The 23162-nt window shown below is 42.0% G+C and overlaps 1 protein-coding gene across 1 annotated transcript in view; it reads right to left on the bottom strand.

The window, feature by feature from the left end:
- Positions 1–947: 947 nt before the first annotated feature.
- Positions 948–23162, bottom strand: part of clptm1 (CLPTM1 regulator of GABA type A receptor forward trafficking) — a 74314-nt gene continuing 52099 nt past the window's right edge. The window contains exons 8-14 of the mRNA XM_059950915.1: positions 20286–20530; positions 14930–15023; positions 11189–11379; positions 8031–8126; positions 3588–3723; positions 1917–2084; positions 948–1818 (exon numbers count right to left, since the gene is read on the bottom strand). Coding sequence (XP_059806898.1) covers positions 1652–1818; positions 1917–2084; positions 3588–3723; positions 8031–8126; positions 11189–11379; positions 14930–15023; positions 20286–20530 — 1097 coding nt within the window. The 3' untranslated portion in view covers positions 948–1651. The remainder of the gene's footprint in view (positions 1819–1916; positions 2085–3587; positions 3724–8030; positions 8127–11188; positions 11380–14929; positions 15024–20285; positions 20531–23162) is intronic.

Genomic DNA, 23162 nt, shown 5'->3' with positions numbered 1-23162 from the left:
ATACAGCACATGGTCACTTTTTCAATCATGTCGTTTGTCAGTCTTTTTTTTCCCCTATGTATGTTTCTTGTGGTCCATTGTTTATTTTTCTTGTCAATGCTGCCAAGAAAATGGATCTCGAGGTAGAATATGGCAACATGCACTGAATGGGCACTTCATTAGGTACAACTGCATACCTGCTTGTTAATATACATATCTGATCAGCCAACTCTATGTACAAGAGCAGGCAGACATGGTCAAGAGGTTCAGTTGTTTTCAGACCAAGCAACAGAATGGGGGGGAAACGTGATCTAAGTGACTTTGACTGTGGAATGATAGTTGGCGCCAGGATGGAGTGATTTGTGCATCTCAGAAACTGCTGATCTCCTGGGATTTTTCACATACAAGTCTCCAGAGCAGGGGTTCCCAACCTTTTTTCTGGGCCCATGGACCAATACCATTAAGCAAGGGGTTCGTGGACCGCAGGTTACAGAGATTACAGAGAATGGTGTGAAAAACTAAAAAAATAATTAGAGTGTGGCAGTTTTGTTGGGGGGGGCAACGCCTTACTAACGAGATAGGTCAGAAGAAAATGGCCAGACTGGTTCAAACTGACAGGAAGGCAACAGTAACTCAAATAACCACGTGTTACTATGGTGATGTGCAGAAGAGCATCTCTGAACACGCAACACGTCAGACCTTGAACTGGTTGGGCTATAGAAGCACACACGGGTTCCAACGCTGAACATAAAGTGCCCACTGAGTGTACGTACCTTGCTAATAGATTTATTTTGAATCAAGTTATGACCCTATATTCAAAGAGAATAAGCATATTCCAAATTTCTGCACATCCAAGGGAAGTGTGTCGTCCCAAAGTCACCTCAGCCTCGGGGAACATTGGTTCCAATCAGCTCTTTACAAAAAATCTCATGAAATGGGGGGGCAAAAAAGAGCACCAGAGGCAGGAACTGATTTTAAATCAACTAATCTTACTTTTATTTAGGTGCTGCAACTTCGACACAAGTAAATATTAATTTTGAGCACCGCTCGAGTAATTTGCACAAACATTTTTTAAAATGGTTTCTATTATTAGAAATGAACATCATATTCACAACAGGGTACTCTGCACAGAAATACCCACCTATATCAGCAGCTGTTATACGTCCTTGGAATCCACACTTTTTGGGAAACCCTCTTAAATGCAATTGTATTAAACACCTTAACAAGTATTCACTGGCGAGGCTAACAAGTTCACATAAATCCTGCATCAAAGTTAGTCCCACAGCTAATAAATAAACATCGGTGTGCTTATTGAAACAGGAATCAGAATTTCAGATGAATGGAATAGAGTCTTTATTACTAAAATCTGTTATCACTTCCCTCTAAATTAACAGAGGCTGCCCTTTCAACATATGGTCGCAATTTAAACGTTATTAGCAATGTAATGTACCAAATATTCCACTACGGAATACAATGATTACAAAGTTATACTTAAATACAGATATGTTTCGGAACAAATACAGTACAGCACATTAACCTGGACTTCAAATTCACTTGTCTTCAACAGGATTATATTAATACAAAAATTGGGAGATCTGATTATTACAGTCCATGGTCTCACTTTTGCCTTTACAGTGAAACATCAAGGTTTACTGTTACAAAGATTTACATTTTAATCGTTCTTTTTCTCCACCTCTGCTTTCTCCATTACGGCTTTCGGGGAACTATTTTCCTTTGACACCTTTGCAAGGTCTTCCCCACTTGTTCCAAATTCATTCAGTCGGGTGGGATCTACTCGATAGATCCAACGTTGGTACAGGTAGATAAAAAATACCACATCTGGTGTGTAAAATGGAGGGGAAAAGCACATTAATTCAAACACCCATCATATTTAATTTGTCTCGTGTTGAGAGCTGGAATTTTACACAAAGACTTACCATCTCTCAAACATCCTATCCTGTACATCATTGGCATTTTGATTACAAATGCGAAGAGGTCATCAATAAAAGTATTTAATGCTTTGTAGGTTAGCATCCTCCACGGGAGATGGGCTACTGATTTCAGCTTATAGTTAATGAACAGCTGTGGTGTCATTGTTATAAATCCTGAAGAGAGGAAACAAAGCAGTCATTCACAACCTTCACAACTACTGAACACAGAGATGCTGTTACCTTGATCTGCTAATATAAAGTGATTGCACCCTGGATAGTAACATACGTGTCTTGTTTATTGTTCACCCAGTCTAATGGACAATGTAATACAGCATCTAGGGTGGCAGGGTGGAGATGCGTCTCCACTCAAGGAGATGTAACCCTTGGACAAGGTGTGGCAACTGCTTAGCCCCCTGATCAGGGTTACATGAAACAATGGGAGCAGGTGATGGACGGTTGTATGAGCAGTTTATCCGGGGAATCTGTTTTGGGACTATCCCTATCCTGTCCCTCACTTCCACCCGTGGCTGCAATTTAAGGGAAACACAGCGAGATTCTTAAAATCCTTTTCTTTCAGTTTCTTTTTTCTAAATATATGACATTTTCATACCTGGGCAATTCAAATTGGAGATAATTTCATAAACTCCTCTACCTGAGGCCCTCCGTTGGCTGTGATCATGTATGCTGTGTCCCAGCTGGCTATGTAATATGCAAGTCAGGGCAGTACTATATGGTGGGCAAGCTGCTGCCCATGTAGCAGGCTCCCCGTCTCCGTGAAGCTAATGAATCCAAAGGGAACTGCAGACCGATACAGTTTGGCACCAGTGGCATCAAAGGAGTTGCCAGTCAGCGTTGAACTCAACACAGGACTATCTTTGAGACTCCAGCTCTGGATTTTTCCCTCGGAGTTTACTCCCAAAGCCTTCCCCATGAGTGGGTATAGCCGCAAGGCAGCCAAGGTCTGAGATCAGTTTTCCTTCTCCTAGATGGGCTGCCAATCATGGCTGATGAGCCCCATTTGCCCAAAGGTGCCAGTAACCTGTCTTTGCCCCTTCCCGTCAGTCAAAATGGCTCCACTAGACTTCATAGCTAAGCCACAGGTGAAGGCCAGGAGCTGGACTTGACTGTCAAGCTATTTGAGGTGCACACAGTGGCAGCATTTAATAAATAGTGGGAGCTTATCCCCACTACCAAGCCCGGCTGTACAACCTTAAGGAACCCCCCCCCCCCCCTTTCTATACTCATACTACAAAGTGTTACAAAGAGTGGAGGGTACTTGCTGGGAGTGGTGGTAATTGCAAATACAATAAGGGGCATTTTAGATGCAGAGAATGGAGGGACACAGAGTTATGTGGGCAGCAGGGTTTACTTTAGTAAGCTTTCAGTTACTCGCTTAATTACTTTCACATAACATCACAGACTGAAGGGCTTGTTCCAGTCCTGTACTGTTCTATGTTCTGAAGCAGTTAACTAGAGGTAACCCTTGCGGTTGTCTGTCACATCAACCATGAGGGCTATATGACTAACACTTGTATCACATTACAGAAATGTAACAGTCATGGAATTAGCTGTCAGATTATGGAATGGATAAATCAGTAGATCAATTTAATTTGTTTGAAATGGTGTAGCTGCAGTTTCTAGAGTTGGTGCAGAATTTTTCAAATCACGTATACTCACCAAATGTCAATAAGAAACCATACAGCATGCTCAATATCCAGGAATACCAGCTTTTGTGCTCCAAGTACAAGAGGCTATAGACAGCATAGCATCCCAATAATGGGAACAGAATCCAAGACAAATATTTAAAGGCCATCTGAAAAGAACAATAAAATAACCACTGTTAAAAATCTTCAAACAAATGCTATATGCTAAAGACTTCGCCTGCACTGAACCTCAAATGTTAAAATTACCAATAATGCAAATTATTAATTTTAAAAATTATGGAAATATCATCTCCCAAACTCTTGGATTTTAAACAGAGACAATGAACTTGCAAAACTCTAAATAAAATGCACTATAACTGTAAGTTTATGGTATGAGTAAATTGCATACAGTGATATTCACAAATTGTAAATGAGGGCAGTAATTATAGATTTTAACCACAGACCAAGTCATTGCCTGCTTTTAGCCTTGCTCTTTGCTTCATGCACCCCAAATGGAAGGGTTACACATCTCAGCCACTAGGATATCCACCTGAATTACTTATCAGTGATTGAAAATCAGACACTGGAAGTCTGAAATAAAAGAAGAAAATGCTGGAATGTTCAGTGGGTCAGATAGTGTGTGTGTGTGGAAGGAGAAACAGGAGCATTCACCAGAACTGGGAAACTGTGATAACAAGCACGTCTTAAGCTGTAGTTAGAGAAGAGATGGAGAACAAGGAGAATTGTTTCCATTACAGAAGTTCTATTTTCCACCACCGCATTACATTCGCTGGATTAGAGCAAATAGGGTGATACTCATCCAAACAGGCACATTACAACCTTCAAGCTTCAACATTAACAACTTCAGATAATTTTTCTAATTTCAGTCTTCTGGCTTTTCTTTCAAAGTTTGAACTAAATTTATCATCAGCATGTTACCATATACGACCCGGAGACTCACTTGCTCGCAGGCATTTACAGAACAAAAAATACAATAGAATTTACGAAAAGCTCTACGTAAAGGAAGAATGACAAGCAACCCATGTGCAAAAGAAGACAAACTGTGCAAATAGAAAATAATACTGAAAATAAGAGTGGTAAAGGGTCCTTGAAAGTGTGTCTGTAGATTGTAGAATCGGCTCAGAGAAGAGGTGATTTAAGTTATCCATGCTCGTTCAGGAGCTTGATGGTTATAGGGTAACAACTGTTCATGAACCTGGTGGTGTGGGTCCAAAGGATTCAGTACCTCCTGCCCAATGCTAGTAGTGAGAAGAGGACATGGCCTGGATGGTGAGGGTCTTTGATGATGGACACTGATTTCTTGTAGCAGTGATCCATGTAAAAGTGTGGTGCGTGGCCAAGTGGTTAAGGCGTCGGTCTAGTGATCTGAAGGTCGCCAGTTCAAGCCTCAGCTGAGACAGCGTGTTGTGTCCTTGAGCAAGGCACTTAACCACACATTGCTCTGCGACAACACCAGTGCCAAGCTGTATGGGTCCTAGTGCCCTTTCCCCAGACAACATCAGTGGCGTGGAGAGAGGAAGGCTTGCAGCATGGGCAACTGCCGGTCTTCCATACAACCTTGCCCGGGCCTCAGTCATCATCGAAAATCAATGGACAGCCGAAGAGAAGAAGATCCATGTAGATTATTTGTTCATTTCTGATCATTATCGCTCACATCTCTGGTCTTTGTAACATTGCATCACTGCCCCGTTGTGATTTAACCTTCCGTACTGATCACTGCTTTTGCTATCATTCGCTTCACTACGTTTTTCCTGTGCCTTTTTAAAACTGTTTATCCCAAACTTTTCTCAGTCTTGGCTTTCTACTTTTATAGCCTGGCTCACTGGAGTATAGAAGAATAAGGGGGGGAATTCATCAAAACCTATCAAATATTGAAAGACCTTGATAAGTGAGCATAGATAGCACATTTTTTTCTATAGGAGGGGAGTCCAGGATCAGAGGGTACAGCCTCAGAATAGTAGTACATTCGTTTAGAACAGAGATGAGGAGGAATTTCTTTTAGCAAGAGGGTAGTGAATCTATGGAATTCATTGCATCAGATGGCTGTGGAGGCCAAGTGTTACTAATTAAGAGCCTATTAACTTCTGCTTCAAAAATAGCCAAAGGTTACAGGGAGAAGGCAGAAGACTGGGGTTGAAAGGGATAATATATCAGCCATGATGAAACAGCTCAGTAGGTTCAATGGGCCAAATGTTTTAATTCTGCTCCTATGTCTTAATCTTTCAGTATTTCCTTAATTGACAGGCTAAGATGGCGTTAGTGAAGCACAGTGATGACTTGCTGGTAGCAAACAAACTTAATACTTTATTAATCATGTTTAATAGCAATCAGTAGCCTGTAACTTCTCTTCTGGAATTGAGCTTCCGAACCGCCGGCAAAACCTGGTATTTTTGCGGCATGAACTGATGCCTCGAAGGTGCAGGACGGTTGCGATGTGGCGTGTAGAGGCTGAATTGAGGCCAACAGGGTTGGCCATTGCTGGAGTGGACTTGAAGGCAATGAGGTGCCAAGGCCTGGGCCTGAGAGCAAGGAATGACCCGCTGTTTGGGCAATTTAGGCAACGGCCCAGATTATTGGAAAGGTTTTGGTAAGGGCTGAATCAAAGCGGTGGGGCCAGGGCCAAGAGCAAGGAACGACCTGAGTTTGGGCTGATTTAAGCACCGGTCCAGATTGAAAAGGTCAGAGTATCGGGGCCAGAGGAGAGAGACAGGCTGCTCCATGAGGTTTACTCGCCTCTGCGCCAAACTGAGGCTGTGGCGGGTAACTAACAGACTCCTGGATTGGCTTCAGTGATGACCATGGCTGTGGATTCACTTTCCATGAACTTCAGCTTAGAATGTTATTTGCTGACTTTTATTGTTTACACAATTTTCTTTTCCCCTGCACATTGGGTGTTTTAATGGGTTCTACTGTGTTTCTTTTGTGGCAAAGGAAGCAAATCTCAAGGTTGTATATATTATACACACTTTGATAACGTATGTACTGTGAACTTAAACAAAAGGAGGACAAAACAAATATATGGAAAATACTGGGTTGTCTGCAATGATAAAAAGGAGTATTTGTTAAATGATGAGAGACGGAAAAGTGTTGGTGTTGCGGGAATTGGTGTTGCGTGTAACTCAACATCAACGTACAGAGGAAACTGAACAATATAGCAAGAGGATTTAAGAAGAACAAAGACAGCCCAATCAACTAAACATCTGATTTTGAAGTATTTCTTAAAAGCGTACCCATCTCATATCAAATTATCAATGCTTTCTTGCCGCCATTTCCTTCCCATCTGCTCCCTTTAGAAGTCAAATGCCTCAAGTATTCAGTCCCCAACTTTGATCTGCTTGCAACCATGACTCCACATTGGCCATCAGATCAGACTGTGTCCATTTATGCCATTCATTCAATTAATGTAACTATCACTTCCTGCATTAAAGTGCAATGCCTTCAGTCTTGTGTCTTTATTATTTTTTAAATCTTCGTGTTTTTGCACTATGGCCCTCTTTAACTTTCTCCCTCCCTGCCTTTGGTTTCACTTTTTGTCATCTTATTTGCATAACCATTTTTCTCTCTCCTTGGCCATTCTCCTTAGGTTAAAAGAACTACCCACAAAACCCCTAGTATTCCAGGTTAATTCCTCCTTAATGACACTAAACAACATTCTCACTAGGAAGGAGTTTGTACGTTCTCCCCATGACTACGTGGATTTCCTCAGGGTGCTCCGGTTTCCTCCCACAATCCAAAGACAGACCGGTTGATATGTTAATTGGTCATTGTAAATTGTCCTGTAATTAGGCTAGAATTAAATCAGGGGTCACTGGGTGGCATGGCTTAAAGGACCAGAAGGGCCTATTCCATGCAGTATTTTAAGAAATAAGCAACATTGGTCCTAGTCCTACCTGTAGTAACTTCTACTGAGCCAATATAATCACCTCACCTGTACGGAGATGACCACACTCCTCCTGCAGAAATTGCAGACTCCAGGCAATACAAATCCCTCCCTCTTGCACCATCTCTCCAGTCACATATTCAATGGAGTATTTTGTTCTATAAGACCATAAGACATAGGAATAGCACCTGGCCATTTGGCCCATCAAGTTTGCACTATCATTCCACAATAGCTGATTTATCATCTATCTCAACCCCATTCTTCTGCCTTTTCCCTTTGATGCCTTTACTAATCAAGAACCCATCAACCTCTGCTTTAAACCTACCCAATGATATCAACAAGCCGATGCCTTCGGACCAAACATCTTATCTAATTTGCTATCAGAGCACCTGCATCTGCATTTCCCCAAACACTACTTGCTGCTGTGCCCCACCCAAGAATGCAAAATTATAGTGACCCTTTGCATTCAAGGTAAGAACTGGGAATGGAATGCCAGGAATGCATTACTTTACCTTGGACTTCATTCTTATGCTACAGTTTCAAGTACATAACAGCATTGTCTTGATTCATACTCACATCATCATAGTTCTTAGTCGAGGACTGTACATATGTTGATTTATCTTTTAACGTCAAGCGTGGGAAGATTCCTGCCACTTTATTTTCACGGTCAAGCTGGAACGAAACAAAATGCTGAATAATAAGGTGTGCAATAACTTTGAACGGATAAAGGATGATTGAAGAATTAAGTGTTTATTGAGCACTGACGTCTGTGGGCAATTCACTGGCGCCACAAGTGGCACTGATATTTTGCTAGCAGTGGCTCCACTGGCTTAAGTTTGATTCTGCTTTCAAGTGCAGGGTGGAGTTTGCACCTTCTCCCTGCAACTACATCTAAAACTTTGACAAACTTCTACAAATGTGCAGTGGACTGGCTGTATCACAGCCTAGTATGGAAACACCAATGCCTTTCAACAGAAAATCCTAAACAAAAGTAGTGGATACAGCCCAGTAAGTACATCACAGGGACAGCCCTCCCAACTATCAAGCACAACTACACAAGGCACTGTTGTGCAAAAGCAGCATTCATCATTGGAGATCCCCACCAACCAGGCCATGCTCTCTTCTCACTGCTGCCATCAGGTAGAAGGAGCAAAAGCCTCAAGACCACCAGGTTCAAGAACAGTTACTACCCCTCAACCACCCGACTCTTGAACAAAAGGGGATAACTACACTCACTTGCCCATCTATTAAGATGTTCTCACAACCAATGATCGCACTTTAAGGACTCTTATCTTGCTATTTTATGCTCTTATTATTTATTCTATTTATTTATATTTGCATTCGCAGAGTTTGTTGGCTTCTGCACTCTGATCTTTCATTGATCCTGTTACACTATTCTGTAGATTTACTGTGTATCCCCACAGGAAAAAAGCTCAGGGCTGTATGTGGTGACGTATAGTCAATAACATTTACTTTGAACTTTTGAAGTTTGAGTGATTGGGATGGAGAATGCATTACTTAGTCAACTGGTGGGCAGATTGAGCTGGAGGCTTCAAGAGAAAAATCCAGTAAAATCTTGGAGGAAATATTAGAATAAATGATGAACCTATCTCATCAAAGCAACCATAAAGTGAGCAGATAGCTCAATCCAATATTAGGACCAGAATCTATGATACTGGCCGTAATCAGGTTGAATTATTTAATTATAGTTTATTATTTTGAAATACAAACTTTAAAACTAACACTGAATTAAATGCAGTGCAAAGAATTTAAACTCTCCACCATTTCTGGGCGGGGAAAAAAACAAGACCAGGGTTTTTTCCTGGGATGTCAAGACTGTCTTACGCAGAGATTTAGAGAGACTGGGCTTGTACACGCTGGAATTAAGGAGATAGAGAGGGGATCTGATTATTAAGGGATTGGACAAGATAGAGGCAGGAAATATGTTACAGATGCTGGGAGAGTCCAGTACCAGGGGGCATGGTTTGAGAATAAGGGGTAGGTCATTTAGGACAGAGTTAAGGAAAAACTTCTTCTCCCAGAGAGTTGTGGGGGTCTGGAATGCACTGCCTCGGAAGGCAGTGGAGGCCAATTCTCTGGATGCTTTCAAGAAGGAGCTAGATAGGCATCTTATGGATAGGGGAATCAAGGGATATGGGGACAAGGCAGGAACCTGGTATTGATAGTAGATGATCAGCTATGATCTCAAAATGGCAGTGCAGGCTCGAAGGGCCAAATGGTCTACTTCTGCACCTATTGTCTATGTTTATCGGGTTCACTGGGACACATGAGATTCTATAAATCTAGAACCTTGAGTAACAAAACACAAAATGGTGGAGGAACTTAGCAAGTCAGGCAGCCTCTACGAAGGGAAATAAACAGTTGATGTTTTGGGCTGAGACACTTTCATCCAGTCCTGATGAAGGAACTCTGCTCAAAATGTTGACTGTTCATTTCCCTCTATTGATGCTGCCTGACCTGGTGAGTGCCTCCAGCACTTAGTGTGTGTCGCCCAGTTTACTGCAATCCAGAGCTTTCATGATGGGGTTAAGAGCATCCAATCAATCAATTAATTTACAGCAGTACCAGACACAGCACATGAAGGGTCCACACCAATTGCATTTTTCCAAGTGTCCTATGTTTACCATTTGCTGCAAACATTCTTTTCAATTTAAAGAATTTCCAGTTTTTGGTCTTCCTCCTGTAGATGAATCTTCCTCGATCAAACACCTTCAGTTTTAAATATAGCCCTCAGTTAGGTTATCTTCAGGTAGATGAGAAGAAGATGCCCAAGCCCCAGCTGGCCTTATGGATAAAGTAGAACCAAGAAACATTTATTCCAAAAAAAAACTGGTATTTGTTTACAGAATCGTTCGTGGAAAATGACGCTTCCAGAATTCCTGTAAGCGTGGTTTTCCACAAACAATTCTGTAAAGAAACACATTGACCCCGATCCTATTTATGAGCTGATGTGGGCAAAATTCCAGACCGCAATGCAAGTTCGTCGCATGGCAAATCAGTGAAAAAATTTCCTCCCCATGTCTGAAATGATGTTCAATTAGCTGACTGAAAAGTATATAAAGGCTAAGCATTCGGATGACACACCAAAATCAACTGTCCACTGACGTCTCCTCACATGGTAACATTTGCAAGTAAATTGCCAAGATCGGAGAGCAACTCAATCCAGCCAAAACAAAATGGCTTCAGAAAACTTTTCAAAATAGAAGTCCCACTGTAGCAAAGTTAGGGTAAGAACATCCATTTATCATTTGTCGTCTAACGTGCATTTATTTGATTTTAGTCCCCAAGCTTGGCACAGTTACACAAGCCTCATCAACTATATCCAAAGAGGTTACATACAAATAAGCTGGATGAACTCAGCAGGTCGGACAGCATCCATTGAAAGGAGCAGTCAACGTTTCGGGCCTAGACCCTTCGTCAGGACACTGTCAGGAAAGCGTCCTGACGAAGGGTCTCAGCACGAAACGTCGACTGCTCCTTTCAACGGATGCTGCCCGACTTGCTGAGTTCATCCAGCTTATTTGTACGAGTCATTTGACCACAGCATCTGCAGTATACTTTGCGTTTCCAAAGAGGTTACACCTGAAATCCAACTTCAGCTTGAAAAAGCACCATCTACTCCTATACTCTGAATAAGAAGCCAGCTTCACAAAATTGATTCTTGTACATCAAAACATTGCTGGCATAAAATATCAGGAAGAAAATATCCATACCTTCACATCCATGACTTTGGTGATCTTCCAAAGATCAATCAGGAGGCCAATAAACACGCTGACCTGCACCACAAAGTTGGTCTCGTTGTCCAAGATATACAGCAGGACAACAGCGGACTGGAAGACACCAAATATCACTGAACGTACAGACAGACCCTCTAGAGACTGGCGACTGTTCCAAAATTGAATGTCTGGAAAATAATCAGTCAGAAGATCAATATGCAGCATAGCAGGCTCAATTTAATGTAACAGAATGTAGACAGTATACAACCTGAAATCCTTATTCTTCACAGACTTCCACAAAACAGATGGGGGGAGGAAAACCCAAAGAATAAATAACAGAAAAATGTTAGAAGCTCAATTTCCATCCATTTTCTCTTTCTAGGCCTTCCTGTAATTTTTTTGTCCTATTCACACACTGCTGAGGTACTTCCCTCAAATTACAAGTTGAGTTAGAATCAGAATCAGGTTATCACCGATAATTCTCTTTGTATTTGCAGTTGGAGTTTTTTGCGCTCTGGTTGAACACTCAAGCTGTTGCGGTCTTTGATTCTATTATGGTTATTATTCTATTATGTATTTATTGGCTATGCCCCCAAGAAAATAAATCTCAGGAGTTGTATATGGTGACATACATGTACCTTGATAATAAACTTGTTTTGAACTTTGTTGTTTGTGACAGTGCAAAGACATTAAAAAACTACTAAAATCATTAAATAAACAAATAACTAAATAAATAAAGAGCAAAGGAATAATGAGGCAATGTTCATGGTCCAACACAGGACAAGTTCATCAAGTCACTTTCCTTACATTTTATTCTGAAAAGGAAGTTTTCCCTCTTCCTTTTCAGTCCTGAGGAAGGGTCTCAGCCCAAAACGTTGACTGTTTATTCATTTCCATATTTGCTGCCAGACTGGTTGAGGTCGTCCAGCATATTGTGCCTGATGCTTCGGATTTTCAGCATCCGCAGACTTCCTCATGTTTATAATTTCCTCACTAATTGCCTTCTGTAGCCTATTCTCTTCTGTAATCTATTCTCCCACATTCCCGTTAACTCGCCCGCCCCTCCAGAATCTGTCACTCTTTCAGAAGCAACCCACCACCTCACACGTCTTTGAGATGTAGGAGGAAACCACAGCAACCAAGGAAAGCCCATCTGTTCACTTGGAGAATGTGAAAGCTTCACGGGGCCAACACCAGAGGGCAGAATTGAACTTGGGTTGGTGGAGCTGTAAGGAAATGGCTCTACTTGCTGTGGCACTTGTGACTATTCATTTTGTCTTCCATTCTTTACACCATTTGTTCCCCACTCAGCTTCAGAGGAAGGAGAGAACTCTTGATAATTATAGCCTCTCAAATTTACATACAAGACATTCTAATATAAAAGTGCAAAGTTCAAAGTAAATTTATTATCAGAGTACATACGTGTCATCATATACAACCCTGAGATTCATTTTCATGCGAGAATTCACAGTCAATGCAAGGAACGCAATAGAATTAATGAAAGATTGCCCTCAACAGGAAGGGTAAGTAATCAGTGTGCAAAAGACAAACTGCACAAATACAATAATAATAATAAAAAATAAATAAATTAGGAATGTATTGAGAACATCAGATGAAGAGTCCATGAAAGTGTTGAATGTTCTGGGAACTGCTCAGTGATGAAGCGAGTGAAGTTGAATAAGTTATCCCCTCTGGTTCAAGAGCTTGATGGTTGAGGATTAATAGCTGTTCCTGAACCTGATGGGTGGGTCCTGTACCTTCTTCCTGATGGCAGCAACGAGAAAAGAACTTGGCCTGGATGATGGGAGTCTTTAATGATGGCTGCTGCTTTCCTACGACAGCGCTCCATGTAGATGTGCTCAGTGCTGGGGAGGGACTTGTTGGACTGGGCCATGACTTTTTGAAGGCTTTTCCATACAAGGAAATTGGTGTTTCCATACAATGGAGTGATACAATCAGCCAATATACTCTCCCCCAACATCTATAGAAGTTTGCCAAAATGTTAAATGTCGTGCCAAATCTAAGAAAATAGAGGCGCTGCTGTGCTTTCTCATATTGGCATTTGCTTGCTAGACCCAGGACAGATCCTCTGAAATTATAATACCGAGGAATTTAAAACTCTCCACCTGTGACTCTCCCCACCCCCACATCCCCTGAAAAGGAATGGCTCATGGACCTCCAGTTTCCTCCTCCTGAAGTCAATAATCAGTTCTTTGGTCCTGCTGACATCAAGTGAGAGGTTGTTGTTGCGAGATATTTTCAATCTCCCAATATGGTGATTTGACACCACTTTTGATTCGGCCTACGACAGTGGTGTCATCAGCAAGTTTAAATATAACACTGGAGCTGTGAACAGTCATATGTGAGTAAAACAGGGGTTAAGCACACAGGGCACCTCATCACAATCTCCATCAGCACAATGTACTTGCGCTGATGGAGATAGTGGAGGAGCTCTTGTTGCCAATCTGAACTGACCGGGGTCTGCAAGTGAGGATATCGTGGATCCAATTGCACAAAGAGGCATTGAGGCCAAGGTCAAAGCTTATTGGTGAGTTTCAAGGCATTAAAGGCAATGGTTATCAGCTTATGGTTTCTGACCATTTAGCGATCGTTGAGATAATAATGAATCCTCATGATTTCTGGTGTGAATTAACAATTCTATAGTGGAGTGAGGGTGGATGTCTTTGATTCCCATTGTCCCCTCCTGCCATAAAATCTCAGGGGAAAGAATGACTTTCTGTGGATTTCCAATAAGACCTATACACAACCAAAAGGGCAAAATGTGCTAAACAAGAGATTGTATGCAAGAATTACAGCAATAGAATACTGCACAGCACAGTCCAAACCAGAAGGAATTGGTCCACAGCTTTCATTCATCGTTCTATTGAATGACCCATTTCCCACTTTGGCTTCCTTCCTCTCTCCTTATCACCTCCTTCTGATGCCCCTTCTCCTGCCCTTTCTCCCATGGGTCCACTCTACATTCCTATCAGACTCCTTCCCCTTCGGCCTTTTAAATTTTCCACTATCACCTCCAGCGTCTCACTTCATCACACTCCCCCAACCCACCTACCAGCCCCCACCTATCATCTTCCAACTTGCACTCCTTCCCCTCCTCCCTCTATCTTATTCTGGTTTCTTCCCTATTCCTTTTGTGTCCTAATGAAGGGTCTTGGCCCAAATTGTCGACTCTTTATTCCTCTCCATAGACGCTGCCTGACTTGCTGAGTTCCTTCAGGATTTTGTATACTCTGTCTGAGTAGCCTTCGACCTGATGGGATATCAAGATGAAGCCACCCTTAGGACGGAGCAGCAACACCTTATATTCTGTCTGGGTAGCCTCCAACCTGATGTCAGGAATATCAATTTCTTCTTTCAGGGATAAAAACTCCCTCCCCTCTCCTCCTCTTCTATTCCCCAATCTGGCCTCACAACTTTTCTCACCAGCCTATCACCTCCCTCTGGGTCTCCTCCTCCTTTCCTTTCTCCTATGGTCCACTCTCCTCTCCTATCAGATTCCTTCCTCTCCAGCCCTTGACCTTTCTCACCCACCTGGCTTCACCCATCCTCCTTCCCATTCCCCCACCTTTTTATTCTGGTGCCTTCCCCCGCCTTTCCAATTCTGAAGAAGAGCCTTGGCCTGAAACATTTAGTTTAGTCATTTCCATAGATGCTGCCTGACCTGCTGTTCCTCCAGCATTTTGTGTGTGTTGCAAAACACTTTCAACGATGGCTTACCATTTTTGAAGGCCAGGAACTCAAACACACTGTGTACGATTGACACGATAACAGTTACTGCCAGGAGATAGGGGTTGGTTTCCAATAATGCAACCTGGCATAAACAACAGAAAATTATTATTGAGTGAGGGTGCCACCACACTGAAAATCTAAATCAAGCAGTTAGGGAATATAACATAAATCTGCTTTAGAAACAAAAACTTCCTTGATTTATTCTGCAAAATCAAACTTAATGAATGAGCCTCATTTTTAATTAGTAATTTCTCAATTAATAATGATGATTCCATTGCTCACTACTTCAATTTGTCCTGCAACAACTTGCAGCCTGAATATCCTATGACTTTACTAGATTTATGAACACTAATTTTAATTTCCCCCACTTGAGAATATTTTAACATCAACTTTATGAAACTACTTCATAAATTTTAAAGACCTCCACGGAGGGACCATTCAGTGTTTCTTTTGGCTGAGGGAAATGTGGCTCAGCTCCAGACTTTACTAATGAAAGAAGCAGAACCAAGAAATGTTTGTGCATACAATTCAATTTATTGGAGCTTTCCAAATGTCTTTTACTAATAAAAATGTAAATATATCAGAAATGCCAGGGTTACCTGTCAACAATTCCTTTCAGAAATTAACAAAAACAGCAGTGCACATTAAGTTCCATTAAGACCTTTGGATCAATTCCATAGATTGAAAACAATAAAAGAGAGCCCACGAGTCGAATCAGCCAATTATTTGAAAGAGCCATTGAATTAGACTTCAAGCACCAATTCAATGCAAGTTTAATTGTCACTCAGCCATACAGGAATATCCATGAATACAGCCAAATGAGACAGCGACACTCTGGGGCCAAGATGCAAAACACAGTAACAACAGTCACACAGCACAAAGCACAGACAAGATAGCAAGCACACATATCAGTAAAAAACAGCACCGTAAAATCAAGACACTGGATCCATGATCAGTTCTGCTCGCCTCACTACAGGAAGGATGTGGAAACAATAGAAAGGGTGCAGGGGAGATTTACAAGGATGCTGCCTGGATTGGGGAGCGTGCCTTATGAAAATAGCTTTATGGAACACAGCCTTTTCTCCCTGGAGCGACGGAGGATGAGAGGTGACCTGATAGAGTATAAGATGTATAAGATGATGAGAGGCACTGAACATGTGGATAGTCAGAGGCTTTTTCCCCAGGGCTGAAAAGGCTGCCTCGGGAGCAGGTGCAGAGGAGATGTCAGGGGTAAGTTTTTTTTTATGCGGAGAGTGGTGAGTGCGTGGAATGGGCTGCCAGCAATGGTGGTGGAGGTGGATACGATAGGGTCTTTTAAGTGACTTTTGGATAGGTAGATGGAGCTTAGGAAAATAGAGGGCTATGGGTAACCCTAGTAATGTCTAAGGTAGGGACATGTTCGGCACAACTTTGTGGGCCATAGGGCCTGTATTGCGCTGTAGGTTTTCTAGGTTTCTATGATTGCCACAGAAATTTGCGGTCGACCACAATATAGCTTGTCTGCAGCTGAGCAAACACTGGGGTGCAGCACCAACTCCAGGCTGGATGCTGCACCCCACCGTTTCCCCTGTGGAGCACATGGGCTTTAATACCTCTCTCCTGGCGATACCACGGCTTCAGACATAGTCCGTGCTACAACCGAGGCTACACAACTCCCCTGCTGTCTGCCAATACATCAGTGAATAGGACTTACAGCGTTTCACATTAACAATGTCCAAAAGGGTCTGGCAATCACAAGAAAAGTGACTAAGACGGTCACTTGCTATTAGACCGCATGCCTCCTTCTCACGCTGACTCCAGCAAGATCTTGTGATCATAAAAAATATATTTGAAAAGGACAGTAGAACCCTTTGTTGATCATGCGATCAAATGTGCCGCAATCTTACCAAGTCAGGCTATTTGGCTTGTCGACAGTTTTACAATAGAATACAGAAGCAGAGTTACTAATTTACTGGTGCTTAATATTAATCAAATAAATATGTCAATAGGGAAAAATATAATTTGGGCAGACAGAAGCATTTAAGAATCAGGGATTGTAAAGATACCAAGGAAATATAACATTACACTCAACATCAGTAAGACCAAAGAGTTGATCGTGGCCTTCAGAAAGGGCAAAATGAGAGAACTTATAGAGGGATCAGAAGTGGAGAGAGTGAGCATTTTCAGGCTCCTGGGTATCAATATCTCTGAGGACATAACCTAGATACATATCGATGCAGCTATAATGAAAGCAAGACAGTGGCTATGGCTCATTACAAGTTTGAGAAGACCTAAAACACTTGAAAACTTCCACAGGTAAACCATGGGAATATTCTGATCGGCTGCAACACTGTCTGTTTTTTTTTGGGGGGGGGGGGTAGGAGGAGCTACTGCACGGGATCAAAGTAAGTTGCAGAAAGTTGTAAAATTAGTCAGCTCCATCATGGGTACTCTGTAGTATCCAAGACATCTTCAAGGAGCATTGCCTTAGGAATTAATCACATTAATAACCCCACCACCCAGGACATGACCTCTTCTCATCAGGAAGGAGGTACAGAAGCTTGAAGGCACACACTCAGATTCAGGAACAGCTTCTTCCCCTCTGCCATCAGATTTCTAAATGGACATTGAACCCATGAACACTACTTTAATACATTGTTTTATTTCTGTTTTTGCACTGTTATTTAACTGTTGGTTGTAGGGGATTCGCTGCCCATTCCTTAGCCAGAGCCTACAGCAATTTGGGCATCGATGGAGAGAGGAAGAGGAGAGCCATCCACAGTACCACCGATGCGGCAGAGAGGGCCTCAAGGTGGCTGTGGCTCAAGAGAGGGGAGCCATGAAGTCATGTGTAGCTAGCCATCTGGACACAAGCTGGGGTATGATCAGCCCCGGCTGGATCACCTGAAGAAGGGTGTATGATGTTGAAAGACCCGAAACACCCGATGATCCCAGGAACATCACTGATGATGTGCCCAGAAGCATCAGTAGATATGTGCACACAACTATTTAATATAACTAACTATTGAATAAGTTAAGTCTTTATTCTTTGGAGTGTAGAAGGTTGAGGGGGGATTTGATAGAAGTATTTAAAATTATGAGGGGGATAGATAGAGTTGACATGGATAGGCTTTTTCCATTGAGAGTTGGGGAGATTCAAACAAGAGGACATGAGTTGAGAGATAGGGGGCAAAAGTTTAGGGGTAACACGAGGGGGAATTTCTTTACTCAGTGAGTGGTAGCAGTGTGGAACGAGCTTCCAGTAGAAGTGGTAGAGGCAGGTTCGATATTGTCATTTAAAAAAAGATTGTATAGGTATATGGTCAGGAAAGGAATGGAGGGTTATGGGCTGAGTGCAGGTCGGTGGGACTAGGTGAGAGTAAGCGTTCAGCACGGACTAGAAGGGCCGAAATGGCCTTTTCCATGCTGTAATTGTTATATGGTTATGTAATATATGTATGTATGATTACAGTAATTCAGTTCTTATTCTCTCTATTATTACGTATTGCATTGTACTGCTGCTGCAAAGTTAACAAATTTCACAACACATGCTGGGAATATTAGACCTGATTCTGATATAGACAAAGTATATTTGACTAATTCCAAGCAACACACACAAAATATTGGAGGAATTCAGCAGGCCAGGCTACATCTAGTCGACATTTTGGGCAGAGCCCCTTCACCGGGACTCTTGCACAGTACTATTTTCCATAGATGCCTGGCTTACTGAATTCCTCCAGCTTTTTGTGTGTGTTGCTTGGATTTCCAGCAGCTGCAGATTTTCCTTTGTTAGTGATTTAAAAGTGACAAAGGTTCCAAAAATTTTATAACCTTTGCAAGAGCATTTTAAATGATTTATGGCTTCTTAAAGGAGGGAATTGAAAAGAATTAAATCAAATGAATTCAAATGAAATCAAATGAATAATTCCTCCATTTCCATCTCTGTTTAAACCAGGATTCCCAACTTTTTTTAGGCCATGGACCCTGACCATGAACCGAGGCGTCTGTGGGCCCCAGGTTGGGAACCCCCGGTATCTTGCTGGGACAAGATCACATTTATATTTAGTTTCAGCTGCATGATCAGCTGGCAACGGATTGCATGTGCTTCACCATTAGTGATCTAGTAGTGACCTAGTAGTGACATCAGCAAACCAAGTTCTGAATGGACCTTACAAACCAAGAACAGAAGTCAACTGTGGGCAAAGCTCCAAAACGCCATCACACCCAGTGACAAATATTACAGCCCTCTCTCAGCAACAGATTTAATGGGTAATTCCTGTCTCTCAAATATCCCTGATTCTTAGATGCTTCTATGCTCAAATTATTATTGTTTATTAGTTTATTCACGAACTGAACTCAAGGCCAAACTCAACAGATTTTTTCTTGGGTAAAGAACAAAAACGAGTAAGTGGGTTTTCAGATATAAATCAGCCATAACCTAGTAATAGAGGAGAAAGGTTGATATGTTGCATTAGTTTAGAGGTTTAGATTCTTACAGTAACGTAACAGACCCACCCAGCCCAATAAGGCCACACCACTCAATCACACCGATGTGACCAATTAACCTACTAATCTGTAGGTCTTTGGAATATGGGAAGAAACTGGAGCTTCTAGAGGAAACCAGTGTGGTCACAGGTAGACCTTACAGGCTGCTGTGGGAACTGAATCTGGGTTGCCTGGCACTGTAATAGTGTTATGCTAACCGCTATATTACCATGCTACCCCCACATATTCCCATTTGCAACATAGCTGAGGGAGATGAGCTACATGCTTCCAGGCAACTACAGGGCTAGATACAGAGTCATAGAAAAGTACAGCATAGACACAGGCTGTTTGGCCTGTCTAGTCCATGTCAAAACTATTTAAATAGCCTACTCTGATTGACCTGCACTGGGACCATAGCCCTCCATATCCCTACCATCTCCGTAGCTATCCAAATTTTGCTTAAATGTTCAAATCGGGCTCACATGCACCACATACGCTGGCAGCTTGTACCGCACTCTCACCATCTTCTGAACAAAGCAGTTTGCCCTCATTTTCCCCTTAAACTTTTCATCTTTCACCCTTAAACCATGACCTCTGGTTGTAGTCCCACACAACTTCAGCGGAAAAAGCCTTCTCGCATTTACCCTATCTACAGCCCTCATAAATTAGGATGCCTCAATCAAATCTCCTCTCAATCTTCTACGACCTAAAGAATGAAGTCCTAACATATTCAATCTTTCCTTATAACTCAGGTCCTCCAGATCTGACAACATCCTTGAAACTTTTCTCTATACTCTTTCAACCTTATTGGCACCTTATTGGCACATTCTCCACAATTGGACTGAGTATGTGAACAAAGAATTTGATTAAGGAAAATAACCTTCACAGAATCCTGCTCTTCATCCGGCTGTTCATAAAGATCATCTCCCAGGAAATTCCAGGGCGACTTGGTACTTTGCGCAGCGTACAATTGCCATTTCCACAGTGACAAGGGGCAGTAGGTCATTCTCAAGGGGAGCTTGTCCAGTGACTCGTTGATGGGGAAGTAGTCCTTCTGCAGGTTCCAGTAGTCATTGAAGTAAATGATTGGATAATAATCACCACTGACAGGGTCAAACTTCACATCTGTTAAGGAGAGAAAAAAACATAGGAAAATTGAATCCAAATGCAATGTCAAGTCTTCAGATAAAGGAATTTGGTACAATTGTCCCTCGCTATCCGCAGGGGAACTGGTTCCAGGACGCCCCGCGGATACCAAAATCCACGGATGCTCAAGTCCCTTATATAAAATGGCAAAGTATTTGCAGATAACCCACGCACATTCTCCCTTATACTTTAAATCATCTCTAGATTACTTAGAATATTTAATACAATGTAAATACTATGTAAATAGTTGTTATACTGTATTGTTTAGGGAATAATGACAAGAAAAAAGGTCTGTACGTGTTCAGCAACCATTGTCACTCTTCTGGGAACGCTGATGCTGCCGTGGCATCAGCCGATGCCGATTCTCCCGTGATCTTTAAGTTCTTGAGGCTGTAGCGCTTTACATAGCTAGCCAGCCATCCCTTACTAGCCTTAAACTCCTTCCTCTCGCTCACAACACAAGTAGCGAACGAACAAGACACGAAGCGAACGAACAAGACACGAGGCGAACAATGCTCAAACAACGAGTGCTGGAGAGAGACTGAGGATCTGTGAGATGGCGGGAGGTCACAGCAGGGTGTGCCTACACATCATTTCATTCGCGTGGATTCAGCGTAGTGCTCGGAATTTTTTCTATTTTTGATCTGCGTGTGCAGATCCCACAGATATGGAGGGTTAACTGTATTCCAAAGATAGCATATCAACCATTTTGAACTGATATGAGAACTTTTTTTTATTCTACAAGTAGGAATGGTGAAACCTTCTGGTTCAAGGACACAAACGATAATAATCAAAAGCTTCTACACAACACACTAGCAAAACAGTTTAAGTTTAAAAAAAACACTAAAGTTCAATTACTACTATAGCAACAGGCCCTTCCAGGAAAACAAGCCACGCTTATCAGGAACCCACCTATTTCAACGCTACCTAATCACGGGACAATTTACAATGACCAAATAACCTACTAACTGGCATGCCTTTGTACTGTAGGAGAAAACTGGAGCACCCCGGGGAAACCCAGGGCAATCATGGGAAAGATGTCCAAACTTTTATTTATTTGTTTATTTTGTTGATCTGCAGCGTGGAATAGGCACTCTGAGCCGTGCCATCCCGATCTAACCCTAGCCTAACCACAGGACAACCCGTACGTCTTTGGACTGTGGAAGAAACCAGAGCACCCAGAGAAAATCTACGCGGTCCAGGTAGGGTATAGAAGCTCCTTACAGGCAGTGGCGGGAATTGAACCTGGGTCGCTGGTACTGTAAAGCGTTGCGCTAGTCACTATGCTACTGTACTGCCCCAATATACCTCATAATTTCTTCCAGAGGACGTCAGAATTGAACTCCAGACTCCAATGCCCCGCGCTGTAATAGGGTCGTACTAACTGTTACACCACTGTGGCACTAATAGCAATTAAAAAATTACAAGTTAATTTCTGGTTGAAGTTGAATCACATAAGCCAAGTATTCTGCAGAGATATTCTTTAGGAGATAACAGACACACTACACCTACTCATCCTATGGATGAAAAAAACCCACTTATCATAGTTCTGCAATGCTGCATGCTGTAAGTATTCTTTCAAAGTCAGTCTTCCAAAGTCAAGGGACAATGAGTTGAACATCCTGAATCCCCACCACCAAAATGGATCAGCTGAGGTTAGAGGGTGCAGTCTGACAGGCACTTATGGAAGCGAAGCATGCTGTTCTGGAACTGCTGTTTAGTCATCTCTGCTATAAACCATTTGGAATTTCCTATCCCTGAAGACAATGGACACACAGGTAATTAACTCAAAGTCCAAGCTTGACAGGTACTTGCACGTTAAGAGAACGGGTGATCTATGGATTAGATGGGAGTAAGAGTTTTAGCTGTGATCTTATGGAATGAAAGCAGGGGAGAGGGGAATAAGACTCACTTATTGTGTTTGAAGGTCTATTTATTGAGATACCGCACGGAATAGGCCCTCCCAGCCTTCGAGCCACGCTACCCAGCATCCCCCGATTTAACCTGAGCCTCATCACAGGACAATTTACAATGACCAATTAACCTCACAACTGCTACACCTTTGGACTGTGGGAGGAAACTGAAGCACTGAGAGGAAACCCGTGCAGTCACGGGGAAGAAGTACAAACACCTTACGTGCAGCGGGAATTGAACCCAGGTTGCTGGTACTGTAAAGTGTTGTGCTAACCACGACTCTACCCATTTCCGGTTAATAGATTATTTACTTCAATATAACCAGAAAATCTGAACGTTTTGTACTGTACTTACTCCATTTAAAGACAGAAAATTAAAAAAATTAGGATGTACACATTCCAGAAAGTTGAACCACATTTTAGTAATACCTCGATTTGAATATTCTATTTATAAAATCTCACTGGAACGACATCAACTCTTTGGGTCTTGGATTTCTGAAGCTTTTTTTTAATGTTGGATCTCTGTTTATTTACTGATTCTTAGAATTCCTTCAGGAGTCAGGAACGACAAGCAGTCTTACTTCTAATAATAGTTTACTTAGAGTACAAACATACATACAAATACTAAACAAACTAAATAAAGAGCTGAGAAACAAAGCAGAGAGGTGAATGAATGCAACAAAAGGAACAAAGATGGT

This window comes from Hypanus sabinus, chromosome 26 (assembly GCF_030144855.1).
Source record: "Hypanus sabinus isolate sHypSab1 chromosome 26, sHypSab1.hap1, whole genome shotgun sequence".
Taxonomy (NCBI): domain Eukaryota; kingdom Metazoa; phylum Chordata; class Chondrichthyes; order Myliobatiformes; family Dasyatidae; genus Hypanus; species Hypanus sabinus.
Note: the sequence above shows the minus strand (reverse complement) of the source record. Positions and strands in the feature narration are given on the sequence as shown.